The following is a 16256-nucleotide window of genomic DNA, read 5'->3' as shown; positions in this document are numbered from 1 at the left end:
TCATCAACATCAACATCATCGTTTAATAAAAATTTTTGTTGTTGTTTTGCCGTTTTTACTTTTTTAATTAAAAAGGAATATAATAGACGATATAAATTATCAACAGGACGTTTAGTTGTAGAAATGATTGTTATAAAAAATAGCGTATCTAATACTGTCTCTACAATTAATTATGATAATTAAAACTCGTAACTAGGTCACTGGATAGACCGTTAGAATTGTTTTCCCCTTCAAAGATTTATTTTCATCACCCAATAATGCTACGTGTCAATCGACACACTTACATAAGATCATCAAAGTACTTTGTCCTCGAGTCCCAGTTTAATATTCCACGCTATGTGTACGTGTTGAGTATTATCATGGCGTGTCATTTTTTAAAATGTTACTTAATTCCTATAACTTAATCGACGCAGCCAAACTAAATAAAACTTTAGTTGAGCAATAAATACATGTATGAATAAATGAGAAGACGAATAAATAAATAATCATTGTGCATAATGTCTGATATCTGACGGTTATTTATTGTGCATTTAGAAAGATCGCATTATTTTCCTTTAAATTTATGTCAACTTAAAATTATACCTTTTATTTATATTTATATTTATGCGCCTAGAGCTTTATTGTATAGAGGATTGGGCGCAATATAAATACATTTCATTATTACATTATTACCTGTGCTAAAATTCATTGGATTACGCCATGACTTCATGGAATGCCGACGACTGTGATGAAGAGTCTCCACTAATTCAGAAGGAGGACGCTGTTGATTTTGGAAAAGTCAATCTAGGGCTGAATCAAAACACGAATAGTGGAAATTATCCCAATGTCAATCTAGGGCTGAATCAAAACACGAATTATGGAAATTATCCCAATGGGAAAGTGGAAGACAAGAAGAGTGATGATTTGTCCTCTTCGTCTTCCTCCTACTCCAAATCAGTCGTATGGGCTATGTGTGGCTTTGCTTCTATCGGAGGGTTTCTGTTCGGATACGATACAGGAGTTACTTCCGGGTCCATGCTTCTGATCAAAGACAGCTTCTCTTTGAATTCCTTCTGGCAAGAATTTGTCGTGACTTTTGCCATTGTTGCGGCGTTTTTTGCGGCGTTGACCGGTGGAACTTTGAGCGACACGTTTGGACGACGATCCGTTATTCTTATGGCCAGTCTGGTCTTTGCCCTGGGAGCGGTTGTCCAGGGAGCTGCTCAAAATGTCGCTATGTTGATCGTTGGACGTGCTTTGGTTGGTACAGGATATGGTAAGGCTCCCCTCACCCACACCATTTTTCTGAATATATAGAATAAATATACATAATATAATATGCATTTTATTTTTGGTAAGACGCTTCCCATGAAGTTGCCATACTCAATGCGCATTTCAATGTTTCATTTATTACATTTCATAAAGCAGAATTGATATAATTGTCCAAGAAACCCTGTTTGGATTAGAACTAGAACCTTGCAAATTCGGTCACGAAAGAGCACTTTGAATTTTGAACACACACACACACACATACACACACACACACACACACACACGCACGCAGAGAGAGAATATATATATATATATATATATATATATATATATATATATATATATATATAGAGAGAGAGAGAGAGAGAGAGAGAGAGAGAGAGAGAGAGATTCAAATACTGAATAATGTACAAGGAAAGATTTTTATAAAAGTTGGAAGACCCAAAATAAATCCCAAAAATGTCCATGAACAAACCACGAAATTCTCACACACACACACACAGATAAAGTACATAAATGTACATGATATGATTATTTAAAGTGCAGCTGTACTCATTTGTCACTGGCAGGCTTTGGGTCGATGACAGTGACTGTCTACATTGCCGAGTGTTCTCCAGCCCATATACGTGGATGCCTCGTCTCCACAAACAGCCTTTTTCTCTCTGGGGGACAGTTTGTTGCTAGCTTAGTCGACGCCGGATTCAGTTACTTAGGGTCGGACAGCTGGAGGTATTGTACTTGTTAGCAGAATGAAAAATAATATGTAATGAAATTCCCTTTATTGATCCTCAAAATGAGTATGAGGACATTTTTCTTTATGGGCTATTTCAAGGGAAGACTGGAATACCCAGGCATCAGCCGCAGTGCAACGCCGTAAAGTGAGCTAGGCTGAGTCGGCTTGCTCAAGGCCACACACAAGGACTGGGATTCGAGCTCGGTATAATCTCTTGAATCCGAAGCAAAGACTAGATATCTGGGTTGGGATCCTGACCTCCCATAGTGGGCAGGGAGGTACATGCTGTGTCTTCTATCCCCCCATGCCCGTTTTCCAATTGTTTCCTTTCGTTGTCTTGGTATAAGATTACTTAGTTTTGTCCTGACTCTGGCCGGAGTCCTTGGCTGAGAGGGAAACGTTCGAATGTATATTTATAGTTTTGGGAGATGATATTTTTTTCCTTGTTAATCATCTCTCTGTTGTGCATTGTATTATGCTTAGTTTATGTATTATATATGATTTGTAAACATTTGAATGATTTCCTCTGAGTAGGGACCTGTGCTTGTGTCTGGATGAGACTTTTATGTGATCTCAAACTGAGTACTCTGACGGTGTGCTCTTGAAATCTACACATGTTTCTTATTTGAACCAATTACCCTTTGTCTTCCTTATTCTTGCATGCTTTAATTGTAATTCTAGACCTTTTTACTATCCCATTTTCTTCCTTTTTACTGGCGCTGATATGACCTTAATGTGTTGCAAGCGCCGTAAAACCCTTAAAAACAAAACAAACAAAAGACTAGATATACCCATGTGTCATGTTTTAAACTTTTAACGTTAACCGTAACATGTTAGGACATAAGAATTTCCAAGCGACAAGAAAATTATATTTAAGAGAAATGTACATAATATTTGTCAACTCTAAACCATATCTGAGCCGGCGACAATCACCCCTTCCCTAATGCCTCCTAGGTACAAGCAAGATCAATTCAACTTCGAAATTTATTTTAGGGAATTTGTCTCTATAGAACATTAATCAAATCAAAATTTACGAGTCATCGCTTCATACTCAGAAGGTACCGAGTTCGTTTCCCCGCCGTGGTGTTTGGGTCTGAACAACTCCTCTCCTTCTCCCATTCCCATTTCGTGGCGCTGCACTGCGGCTGACGCCTGCGCTATTAAAGTCTTGACTTGAAAACAAATCCCATTGGAGATGGATTTAATTGACGATAAAATGAATTGTAACATTCGATTTCTTTTTTCAATGAAATTTGGTAAACATTAAAATAACGGGTAATGGGGTATCATTGCGGCTATCCGGTCTAGTGACATGACACTCGCCTTCTGATTGGAAGGTGTGGGTTCTAATCCCGCTCTGAGCGGCGCATCAGTTGAGTCTTTGAAAAAGGCTCTTTACTAACATTCTCTCACCGTACTCAAGTGTAAAATGAGTCCATGACCGGTAACAGCGTTGTCTCTGTCGGAAAAAATGTATTATTTCCTTACGACAGTCTTGTCTTGTCCTACATGTTAAATGTTGCTGTTGGCCAGGCAGGGACCCTTTGTAAAGCGATTTGAGCACATTTAGTGGATTTTGTGCTCTATAACAGTCAATTATTTTTATTATTACTAATATTATTATTATTGTTGTTATTATTATTATATATTTTATTATTATTATTATATATTATTATTATTATATATTATTATTATTATTATTATTATTATTATTATTATTATTATTATTATTATTTATTATTATATATTATTATTATTATTATTATTTATTATTATTATTATTATTTTATATTATTATTATTATTATTATTATATTATTATTATTATTATTATTATTATTATTATTATTATTATTATTATTATTATTATTATTATTATTATTTATATTATTATTATTATTATTATTATTATTATTATTATTATTATATTATTTATTATTATATTATTATTATTATTATTATTATTATTATTATTATTATTATATTATTATTATTATTATTTTATTATTATTATTAGAATTATTTATTATTATTATTATTATTATATTATTATTATTATTATTATTATTATTATTATTATTATTATTATTATTATTATTATTATTATTATTATTATTATTATTATTATTATTTTATAAAATGCTTTTTTTTCTTTCAGATATATGCTGGCATTCGGAGGGATTCCATCCGCCATTCAATTCCTGGCGTTCCTCTTCGTCTTCCCTGAAACTCCAAGATGGCTGATGAGTAAGGGTAGGAAGGAGGAGGCCAGGAGGGTCTTGGTGAGGTTGAGGGGGAGGGACGATGTCGACATAGTAATGGAGGATATCCAAGCTGGCATAGACCAGGAAAGGTTGTCATATGAAGGTAAGCTGGCGGCATGTCCCGTCCTACATCTTAAATGTTGCTGTTGACCAGGGACCCCTTGTAAAGCATTTTGAGCACATTTAGTGGATGTTGCGCTATATAAAGCTTAAATTAGATTTAATTAATTTAAGCTTTACCCTCTCCTTCCCAACTTTAGGAGAAATCATCACATTTGTTACGATTAATTCAACATTGTTCTTAATAACATTTACTTTGTACATCACAGAATTTAATGAAATTTTGTTTGCAATAGCTTAAAGAACAAATTGCTGTTTTGTAAAAGCTTGTTGTGCTGAACAAACCTTATATATACTTATTGCTTTTCAGCTTGAGTTTTTAAAATAATCAATATATATCTCTCTCTCTCTCTCTCTCTCTCTCTCTTTCTCTCTCTCTCTCTCTCTCTCTCTCTGGGCTCTCTCTTTATATTTATATATCTTAGAGATATTTTTCTCGGTCTTTGATAACCCCAAATCTATATTAAGCAAAACAAACCAAATCGTTTAAAATAGCACCAAAAAGTAAAAAGTGCCTCAAACACACACACACACACACACACACACACACACACACACACACACACACATACACGCATTCAAGCCCACGAGCGAGCACGCACAAAGTACATAATTTTGTAAATCAAACTAAGAACAATATTGGAATCTATATAATTTGTTCCCCATTTGATTTGATTCCTCTTTATCTTCCTTTTTCTTAGGTCCGTTTAATAAGTTATTTTCTAGAATCTTTTTCACTATCATTTTTTTCCTTTTTACTGGCGCTGCCATGACCCAAAAGCTTCCCAAGCACGGAAAAACAAACTAGCGTGAAAAATCGGTTCGTTTCGTTCATGGTGAATAATTTTTAGAAACTCATTAGCCTCATTTACAACAACAATAAAAGCTTGGATCCGGTTCGCAGACGGATCTTCCTCCTCCTCCTCATATTTTCCCCCTCCTCATCCTCCTCCTCCGCTTCCTCTTCTACCTCTTTCTCCTCCTCATCCTTATCCTCCTCCTTCTCCACGGCCTCCTCCTCCTCCTCCTCCTCCTCCTCCTCCTCTTCCTACTCCTAACCTCCTCCTCTGCCTCCTCTTATTTTCCACCTCTTCATCCTCTTTCTCCTCTTCCCCTTCTTCCTCGTTCTCCTTCTCCTCCTCCTCCTCTTGATTCTCCTCCTCCTCCTCCTGCTTCTCCTCCGCCACAGCCTCCTCCTCCTCCTGCTTCTCCTCCGCCACAGCCTCCTCCTCCTCCTGCTTCTCCTCCGCCACAGCCTCCTCCTCCTCCTGCTTCTCCTCCGCCACAGCCTCCTCCTCCTCCTGCTTGTCCTCCGCCACAGCCTCCTCCTCCTCCTGCTTCTCCTCCGCCACAACCTCCTCCTCCTCCTGCTTCTCCTCCGCCACAGCCTCCTCCTCCTCCTGCTTCTCCTCCGCCACAGCCTCCTCCTCCTCCTGCTTCTCCTCCGCCACAGCCTCCTCCTCCTCCTCCTCCTCTTGATCCTCCTCCTCCTCCTGCTTCTCCTCCGCCACAGCCTCCTCCTCCTCCTCCTCCTCCTCCTCCTGCTTCTCCTCCGCCACAGCCTCCTCCTCCTCCTCCTCTTGATCCTCCTCCTCCTCCTGCTTCTCCTCCGCCACAGCCTCTCCTCCTCCTCCTCCTTGATCCTCCTCCTCCTCCCTGCTTCTCCTCCGCCACAGCCTCCTCCTCCTCCTCCTCCTGCTTCTCCTCCGCCACAGCCTCCTCCTCCTCCTCCTCCTCTTGATCCTCCTCCTCCTCCTGCTTCTCCTCCGCCACAGCCTCCTCCTCCTCCTCCTCCTGCTTCTCCTCCGCCACAGCCTCCTCCTCCTCTTCCTCTTTCTTCTCCTCCTCGACGCAGACTGATGTTTTGATATGAATTTAACATATTTGTATTAACTCACTCAACCCTAACACCGACTATATCCGTTGTTTACCCAGGTTACTTTTACCACATGCCTATTTATTACATTTTTCTGAGACAAATTATAGGCGTAGTATCAAAGCTAACGTTTTTAGTTTTTACATGTTAATGGTAGTTGAATAAAACTATCTATGTACATGCTCATTTTTATTACATAATTTCCAAAAATCTCTAGGATTGAGTGAGTTAATTCTGCTTTGTCTGTCACTATTTCATGCCCGCCTTTTCAGATTTTTCATGTCAAGGGATGTCTTATTCTATGATCACAGGAACATTACTCGTAACCTTTGATTGGTACTCAAACACATTCAACGGAGGTAATGATAATGTGTGTAAAGTGCCTTTTCCAAGATGAAACACTGAACCCCCCCCCCCCCCCTCTCCAACAATTTGAGCTTTTATATTATATAATATATATTGCAATATCCACTAAACTTGCACAAATCGCTTTACAAGGAGTCTTAACTAACAACAACATTTAACATGTAGGACGCAATGCGACCTTGTTAGGCGATATTACAATGTTTTTTTTTCCGACAGAGACAACGCTGTTAACGGCCAGGCGCTCATTTTACACCTAAGTACGGTCAGAGAATGTGAATAAAGAGCTTTTTTTTTCCAAGGACTATGCTCTGCTCAGAGCGGGACTCGACCTCAGGACCTTCCAATCCGTAGGTGAGTGCCATATCACTAGACCACATAGCCAAAATACAAGTCCGGGCCTTGAGTTTTATAATAAATGGCATTTATATAGCGCTTTACCCCGTTGTCACAGGCTCTAAGCGCTTTACAGTGATATAAAACAAAACATATTACAGTAAGACAAGTTTGATGGAAACGTGATACGAATTCAATTTAACAAAAAAATATGATAATATTTTTTTGATAATATAGTTTTGTCACTCATTTATTCTTTCACCACGCCCAACATCACTTCATTTTCTTACAAGACGTGACACTGTACAGCATAGCCACCAATCTTTTTTTTTTTCTTTTTCTTCTAGAGGGCAGCACCTTTGTCAGAATGTTACGAACACCAAAGGTTCGAAGGACCTTGGTTGTTGGGTGTGTCATCCAGCTCTTACAGCCTCTGGTCGGACTCGTTACTATTCTGTAAGTATCATTGTCATTGTTGTTAATTATCATTTCCACAATTCTTTATCCTCCTCATACACCCCCCCCCCCCAAAAAAAACAAAAAAAAAAACAAAAAAAAAAACAACAACAACAACAAAACAAACAAAAACAAAAAACAAAACAAAAACAACAATAACAACAAAAAACAACAACAAACAAAAAACAAAACAAACAACAAAAACAAAAACAACAAAATAAAACAAAAAACAGACCCAAAAACAATTTTAAAAAACAAAAACAAAAAACAACAACAAAAAACAAAAACAAACAACAAACTAACAAACAATCAACCACCCGATTTTTTATATTTGTATATTTTGCCCTATAGATAGAATGCGCTTGGCCAAGGAGTTCACAACATTGCCATCTGGAAGTATAACGGACCAACACACAAACTCTGTGTAACCATGAACTTTTATAGATAGTATGCAGATGACGTCACTCAAGTCTTTGTTATTGTTTTTTGCCATCCGCGTTTATGAGTAATGCTCACTGAACTGTATTAACCTGACTATAAACGTTCATGGATATACACAGTTTTGTGTGTTGGTCCTTTATACTTCCGGATGGCAATGTTATGAGCTTCTTAGCCAAGCGCATACTATCTATAGTCTGGTTAATAAAGTTTAGTGATAACAACTCACAAACGCGGATGGCAAAAACAATAACAAAGGCCTGAGTGACGTCATCTTCGAACTATCTATATATACACGTCCATTACGACCCTTATTTCCTCAGGTACTACAGTGCTTCCATCATTAGCATGAGCGGCGTGAGTGACAAGCACGAAGCCCTTTTCTTGGCAACTGCCACAGCATCAACAAGCTTTGTGTTCACATTCGTGGGCGTTTGGTTGGTGGACAGGGTGGGACGAAAAAAACTGGGCATGTGTTCGTTACTAGGTAACCCTCCTCCTCCTCCTCCTCCTCCTCATCCTCCTCCTCATCCTACTACTACTACTACTACTACTACTACTACTACTACTACTACTACTACTACTACTACTACTACTACTACTACTACTACTACTACTACTACTACTACTACTACTACTACTACTACTACTACTACTACTACTACAACAACAACAACAACAACAACAACAACAACAACAACAACAACTACTACTACTACTACTACTACTACTACTACTGCTACTACTACTACTACTACTACTACTACTACTACTACTACTACTCCTCTTCCTCCTCCTCCTCCCTTCATCTTCTTCCTGTTCATCCACTTTACCCCCATCCTCTTCCTCTGTTACTCTCCTCTCCTCCTCCTCCTCCTCCCCTCATCTTCTTCCTGTTAATTCATCTTACCATCATCCTCTTCCTCTGTTACTCTCCTCCTCTCCTCCTCCTCCTTACTCCTCCTCCTCCTCCTCCTCCTACTCCTCCTCCTCCCCTCATCCTCTTCCCGTTCATTCATCTTACCCTCATCCTCTTCCTCTGTTACTCTCCTCTCCATCTTCTTCTCCTACTCCTCCCTTACACCCATTTATTTCTTCTCTCCCTCTTCCTTCTTATCTCACTCTTACTACTTTGTCCTCCTTACAATGCAATTGGCTTCAACAGTCATGACGTCACTTCCCTCGTAATGACGCATAGTAACTTAGTAACTGGCTCTAAACTATCGGAACAATGGCGGAGGCCCTTATGAAATATTTCTCCGACGAGCATAAAAGTGTATCCAGATGAGAAAAACATAAATATCATGTTTTGACTTTTTTACGTTCTGATCACATCACGTATGAAAAGTTCTAGCCAGCATGAGGAATAAAAAGTACCCATTTTCTATGTTTAGAACCACGATGGCCGCCGTGACATTAGGCTACTGAGTCAAATTCTCTTCATTCCCCTTTTCCTCTAATCCACGTTGTCAATGACGTCATCCTCCTCTCCATTCTTTTCCCCCACCCCCTCCTTCCTCTCCTGCTCTTCTTATTCACCACACATTCTATTCCAATCCTCTCATAATACGTCACCATCATCATCATCATCATCATCATCATCTTCATCATCATCATCATCGTCACCACCACCACCACCACCATCACCATCGTCGATATTATCTTCATCCTCATCACCTCCAGCACCACCACCACACCACCATCACTGTCATCATCTCTATCATCTTTTTTTTTATCATCATCTTCTTCTTCTCCTTCATCATCATCATCATCATCATCATCATCTTGTTGTTGTTGTTGTTGTTGTTGTTGTTGTTGTTCTTCTTCTTCTTCTTCTTTTTCTTCTTCTTCTTCTTCTTCTTCTTCTTCTTCTTCTTCTTCTTCTTCTTCTTCTTCTTCTTCATTCTTCTTTTGCTATCTTTTCTTTTCCTTCTTCTTCTTCTTCTTCTTTTGCTATTTTCTCTTTTCTTTCGCTTCATCATCATCACTACCATCGCTTATCATATTTTCCATCATAATCTCTATAATATATCCCTCTTCAACCACCAGGAACCGGGCTGAGTCTTGCTTTGTCTGCCATTGCCTTCCAACTATCGGCCATCAATTCTCCACCCATATCCCACCATGGGTATAATATGACGGCTGGGCGTGATGATTATTTACAATGCTCCAGCTACAAGTAGGTGGTAGCCATACGAGTACGAGTACAATTTCTTTGAAATTCGATTCAATAGTCTGATGTCACGCCGTCCGGCAACGGCGGCCATCTTGGTTCTAAACAAAGAAAATCATTACTTTTTATTCTTCATGCTGGCTAGAACTTTTCATATGCCTTGTGATCAGAATGTGTAAAAGTCAAAACATGATCAAATTTATGGGGTTTTTTTCCTCTGGATACGCTTTTATGCTCGCCGGAGAAATATTTCTTACGGCGTCCGCCATTGTTCCGATAATTTAGAGCCAGTGTTACTAAGTTACCAGCGTCATTAGGAAGGAAATGACGTTACGACTGTTGAAGAGTATTATTGCTCGATATTACGTATTTGTATGTCATATGGTATGAAACGACAGCGTGGCTCAGCGGTACGATCTTTGCTTCGTACCCGAAAGGTACCGAGTTCGATCACCCGCCGCTGCGCCGTGTGTCCTTGAGCAAGTCACCTCGCCCTAGCTTAATTTGTGGCGTTGCACTGCGGCTGACACTTGGGTTATTCAAATTTTGCCTTGGAATAGACCCAGGAGACATATTTCCCCTATGGGATGAATAAAGGGAATTTTTTAAAAATTATTTAAATTGCTCTTGGCACGCATTGCATGGCTAAACACAATAAAGAGTTTATGATGGGCAACTCCTCACAGATTGGGTGGGGATCCTGACCTCCCATAGTGGGCAGGGAGGTACATACTGTGTCTTCTATCCCCTTATATCTGTTTTCCAACATGCTTTCTGTCTTTGTCTTGGGATGAGATTACTTGGTTTTGTCCTGGCCCTGGTCGGAGTCCCTGCTGGGAGGGAAACAGTCAAATGCATAGTTATTGTTTTGGGAGATGATATTTTTTTCCTTGTAAATCATCTCCCTGTTATGTATTATTATATTTATTTTTAATGTATAATGTAAGCATTTGAGTGCATTCCTCTTTGTTGGATTTTGTGCTTTTGTCCGGATGAGACTTATAGGTGATCTCAAACTAAGTACATTGGTTGTATTCTCTTGGAATCTACATCTAATCCCTATTTGTTCCCATTCCCCTTTGTCTTACTTTCTCTTGGGTGCTTTAATTGTAATTCAAGAACTTTTTACTATCCCATTTTCTTCCTTTTTACTGGCGCTGATATAACCTAAATGTGTTGCAAGCGCCGTAAAACCCTTAAAAACAAAAAAACAAACAACTCCTCTCAGGCATTGCCCCAAGTACATAATATTATAAGCTGAATGGAATCATGGTGGCCATTGAACTTAGCATCCGAGACATGGGAAACGGGAGGAATTGGATTCAATAGTCTGATGTCACATCGCCCAGCAACGGCGGCCATCGTGGTTCTAAACAAAGAAAGTCGGTACTTTTTATTCTTCATGCTGGCTAGAACTTTTCATATTTCTAGTGATCGGAATGTGTAAAAGTCTAAATCTGATCAGATTTATGCCTTTTCCCCTCTGGATACGCTTTTATGCTCGTCGGAGAAATATTTCATAAGGGCGTCCGCCATTTTCCGATAGTTTAGAGCCAGTTACTAAGTTACCTTGCGTCATTACGAGGGAAGTGACGTTACGACTGTCGAAGCGTATTGCGAGATGGAGGTTCGGCTAGGAAGAGTATGATTGATTCTCGGGGCGGAGACACATTGTCTCTTCTGAACTGGGAAAGAAGTTGCTGGGGTATTTTTTGGACCAGAAAGAAACAGGTTGTGAGTGGCACCAGGACCTGACTAACTGATCCTTTATCAGTGGGTTCTGGCGGCTTCGCCTCCTTGCAATATTTATAATACGCTTCAACAGTCGTAACGTCACTTCCCTCGTAATGACGCATGGTAACTTAGTAACACTGGCTCTAAACTATCGGAACAATGGCGGACGCCCTTATGAAATATTTCTCTGACGAGCATTAAAGCGTATCCAGAGGGGGAAAAAAACATTATAAATCTGATCATGTTTTGACTTTTACACAATCTGATCACATGACATATGAAAAGTTCTAGCCAGCATGAAGAAAAAAAAAGTAATGATTTTCTTTGTTTAGAATAACGATGCCCGCCGTTGACATCAGACTATTGAATCCAATTGTTTGGAGACTGGCAGAGTACGTAGTTGAACATTTATTGTGATTTAGCTGCTTGGCAGGAGCTTCTAATGGTGCTCACACTTACTACCATGTTATGATGATCGACCCAATCTGTAAACTCATTGCATATACTGCGTTTTTAAAAACAACGGCAGCATTCACACCTGAGAAGATTGGAGTAATGAGTTTAAAGTGCTTTACTCTAGGACACAGCGCGGGGGAAGGTGGTGGGGGGGGGGGGGGGGGGGGGGGGGGGGTTATGAAATTGCCCTTTTTCTCTGTATATACGTACCTACTCTTGCTCTACTATTTGTATGAAGGAATTTAGGAGATGAAACGCTGCCACGAATTTATAAATATGTGATCCCTCGTCTCAAAACGGTATTAAGTCGGGATGATTAAGATGCTGAAAATGGAATTTGTAGCCAGAAATAACATGTTTAAGTTGAGTTTGTTTGCTTTATAGAGGAGGAGGAAAATCATATTTCACTCATGCTAAATACCAACGTTTCATATTTTTGACCAGTTTGACTATAATTTGACTTTTTAGCATCTGGTCCATCCCGACATAATGCCGTTTTGAGACGATGGGTCACATATCTCAAATACTTATTTTTAATACTCTTCAACAGTCGTAACGTACTTCCTTCGTAATGACGCATGGTAACTTAGTAAAACTGGCTCTAAACTATCGGAACAATGGCGGACGCCCGAATGAAATATTTCTCCGGCGAGCATAAAGGGTATCCACAGTAAAAAAATACATAAATTTGATCATGTTTTGACTTTTACACATTCTGATCACAAGGCATGTGAAAAGTTCTAGCCAGCATGAAAAATAAAAAGTAATGATGTTCCTTGTTTAGAACCAAGATGGCCGCCGTTGCCGGGCGGCGTGGCATCAGACTATTGAATCCTATTGTGAAATTATTTTTCAGGTGGTGTGAGCAGTGCGTCGAAGACCCTGAATGTGGATTCTGTTATAGAACAATTCACGGATCAATCATGGGAGGAACCTGTCTCCATGCGGACTCCAGCAAGAACGATCACTCTACTTACGGTCAATGTGTGAACGCGACACTGACCAGTGGTCAATCTTGGGCTTACAACTATTGTCCTAACCCCTACTGGTGGATGGCAATTTTAGGAATGGTGCTCTACTTAGCATTTTTCTTTTCTGGTAAGTCGTGTCATCAGTAGTAAGTACAGTAATCTTTCAGAGCCGTTAGGCCCGTGGAGTATATCCCGGTTTCTATAGCGTGAAACGTTTACATTCCAAGATCTTATTACAGAAAGGATGTGCAAAATATTTCTCTGCCATCGATCTGATTTTTAAGTAATGTATTTGTGCTTTCAATGTTGTTTTTTTTGTTGTTTGTTGTTGGCTGAAGAAGGGGTTTGAGCCCAAAACGTTCAGTGTTTGGTATTTTTTTTGAAGCTATTATATATTCATTTTTATTTATTGCTTTTTACTGAGTGAACCAGGGACCGAAATTGGTCCTTTTGTTTGAGAGTGGGGCTCGAACCCAGGACCTTCCGATCCGAAAGCGAGTGTCATACCACAAGACCACATAGCCGCACTTGAAGTATGACACTTGTCTTCAGACCTGTAAGTTCCTGGTTCAAGACCCTTGTCGGCGGATCAAAGTTGACAGCTATTATATATTGAAGCTATTATATATTCATTTTTATTTATTGCTTTTTACTGAGTGAACCAGGGACCGAAATTGGTCCTTTTGTTTGAGAGTGGGGCTCGAACCCAGGACCTTCCGATCCGAAAGCGAGTGTCATACCACAAGACCACATAGCCGCACTTGAAGTATGACACTTGTCTTCAGACCTGTAAGTTCCTGGTTCAAGACCCTTGTCGGCGGATCAAAGTTGACTTGGAAAAGACTCTTTATTCAGATTCTCTGATAGTAATCATATGTAAAATAGTACCTGGCTCTTAATAACGTTATCTCTTCGAAGAAAAAAAAAACCCCAAAGGAAACTGTAATAACGTCTTAGAGAAATGTGACCCTTCGCCACAAAACGGTATTAAGTCGGGATGGTTAAGATGTTAAAAATTGAATTTCTAGACAGAAATATCAGTCTTGTGTTGAGTTTGTGTGTTTGATTGAGGAGAATGGATACCATATTCTAGGGTGCTAATGCCAATAGCTTATATTTTTGACCAGTTTAACATAAAATTCGGCTTTTAAGCATCTGGTTCGTTCCGACATAATACCGTTTTGAGACGGTGGGTCACAAATTATGTCAAGGTCCGATTGCCATTGGATCAACTGGTCCAATCCGTCATCTGATGGACTTTCTCATGATAGACCTTGGAGTTACCACACGGAGATGATGTGTTGTTGTTGACTGTTGACAATTGATTTACAAAGATCTGACGAAATCCCGCACTTGGTTGCAATAATTTACCATTGCTTATACAAATTTTGCTTTTATATTTAGTGTTGCTGCTGGCTTGGACCCTATTGTAAAGCGCGTTGAGTACGTTTTATGGATATTGCGCCATTTAAATCTCATTTTCTTTTCTCCCTTTTGAGCCATGGCGACCCTTGGATATCATGTAATATTTTTCACAAAATTATATTATGATAAACATTAAAACATTATGCCTTTTTCGCCACGACATCATAAGATATCGTCGCCTAGGCATTCCACGAAGGAATATAGATATCTCATCAAACAAGATGTCTGATGTCAACAGGAATCACCCATGTTGTACAAGTGAGCGAATTGGGGGTTAATAATCTTGCTCAAGGAAAAAAACGAAAGTGCCCGAAGCGGGGCTCGAACCCGGGTCATCCGGATCACAGTGCAATGCCTTAACCACTTCGCCACCCGATATTATTATGATATATTACATACTCTTGCTCAAGGAAAAAAACGAAAGTGCCCGAAGCGGGGCTCGAACCCGGGTCATCCGGATCACAGTGCAATGCTTTAACCACTCGGCCACTTCGCCGCCCGATATTCTTACGATTTATTACTTATTTATTTGATCTAGGTATGAGCCCGATCCCATGGCTCGTCAACTCTGAGATCTACCCGCTGTGGGCACGATCCACCGGGAATTCCCTGTCTGCAGCTACCAACTGGTTTGCCAGTATTCTCATCTCGATGACCTTCTTGACCCTTACGGAGACGCTCACTATACACGGTGGGTGGAAAAACGTTTGCAATGAAACAAGTGCTGACTTTAATGACCTCTCATCACCCCCTGTTTGCAGGAACCTACTGGCTCGGCGCATAGTTGAGTCCTTGGAAAAGGCTCTTTACTCACATTCTCTCACCATTCTCAAGTGTAACATGAGTACCTGGCCATTAACAGCGTTGTCTTTGTCTGAAAAATTGTAAAATCGCCTAACAGGCGTCATATCCCGTCCTACATGTTAAATAATGCTGTTGACCAGCTCTTTGAGCACATTTAGTGGATATTACGCTTTGTAAAGCTCAATTTTTTAGAGACTGTTTGCAGGAGCACTGCAAAACGATGGGAAATAAAAGAAAATAAGAGAGAGAGAGAGAGAGAGAGAGAGAGAGAGAGAGAGAGAGAGAGAGAGAGAGAGAGAGAGAGAGAGAGGAGAGAGAGAGAGAGAGAGAGGAGAGGAAAAGAGAAGAGAGAGAGAGAGGAAAGAGAGAGAGAGAGAGAGAGAGAGAGAGAGAGAGAGAGAGAGAGAGAGAGAGAGAGAGAGAGAGAGAGAGAGAGAGAAACAGGTGCTGACTTCAATGACCTCTCATCACCCCCTTACTTCCAGGAACCTACTGGCTGTTCAGCGGCTTTGCCTGCCTGGGGTTGATGTTCTTTGCTTTTTACGTACCAGAGACGAAGGGGAAAACCCTGGAGGACATAGAAGAGCTATTCAAGAACCCTTGGTGTTCGTGTTGTGGGCCATGTCTCGCGTCACACACTTCACATCGCATGTCACGTGACACTCAATCGTCCAATCAGATTAAAGACGAAAACCTAGCGTTGATTTATCATTGTTAATTTTATCACCTGTCCCATAAACTGTTGATTTATCATTGTTAATTTTATCACCTGTCCCATAAACTGTTGATTTATCATTGTTAATTTTATCACCTGTCCCATAAACTGTTGATTTTGATCACTGTGATTCTGATATACA

The 16256-nt window shown here is 39.8% G+C and overlaps 1 protein-coding gene across 1 annotated transcript; it reads left to right on the top strand.

Annotated features, from left to right (window-relative positions):
• The first annotated feature begins 253 nt into the window (after positions 1–253).
• LOC144974470 (proton myo-inositol cotransporter-like) lies at positions 254–16256 on the top strand. Its single transcript, XM_078917362.1, has 9 exons — positions 254–1255; positions 1821–1980; positions 4142–4350; positions 7290–7398; positions 8160–8323; positions 9886–10015; positions 13056–13297; positions 15134–15286; positions 15885–16256. Exons 1-9 carry the CDS (start codon positions 700–702, stop codon positions 16115–16117), a joined length of 1956 nt encoding a protein of 651 aa, XP_078773488.1. The 5' UTR covers positions 254–699; the 3' UTR covers positions 16118–16256.

This window comes from Berghia stephanieae, chromosome 6, assembly GCF_034508935.2.
Source record: "Berghia stephanieae isolate SIO BIC M18660-M18661 chromosome 6, UCSD_Bste_1.3, whole genome shotgun sequence".
Taxonomy (NCBI): Eukaryota; Metazoa; Mollusca; class Gastropoda; order Nudibranchia; family Aeolidiidae; genus Berghia; species Berghia stephanieae.
The sequence above is the reverse complement of the archived record's forward strand: the minus strand, read 5'-3'. Positions and strand labels throughout refer to the sequence as shown.

Coding starts and splice junctions, on each gene's coding strand:
- LOC144974470 (XM_078917362.1), top strand. CDS start 700: ATGACTTCATGGAATGCCGACGACTGTGATGAAGAGTCTCCACTAATT. Junction 10,016..13,055: donor TTACAATGCTCCAGCTACAA/GTAGGTGGTAGC, acceptor ATTATTTTTCAG/GTGGTGTGAGCAGTGCGTCG. Junction 15,287..15,884: donor GGAGACGCTCACTATACACG/GTGGGTGGAAAA, acceptor CCTTACTTCCAG/GAACCTACTGGCTGTTCAGC.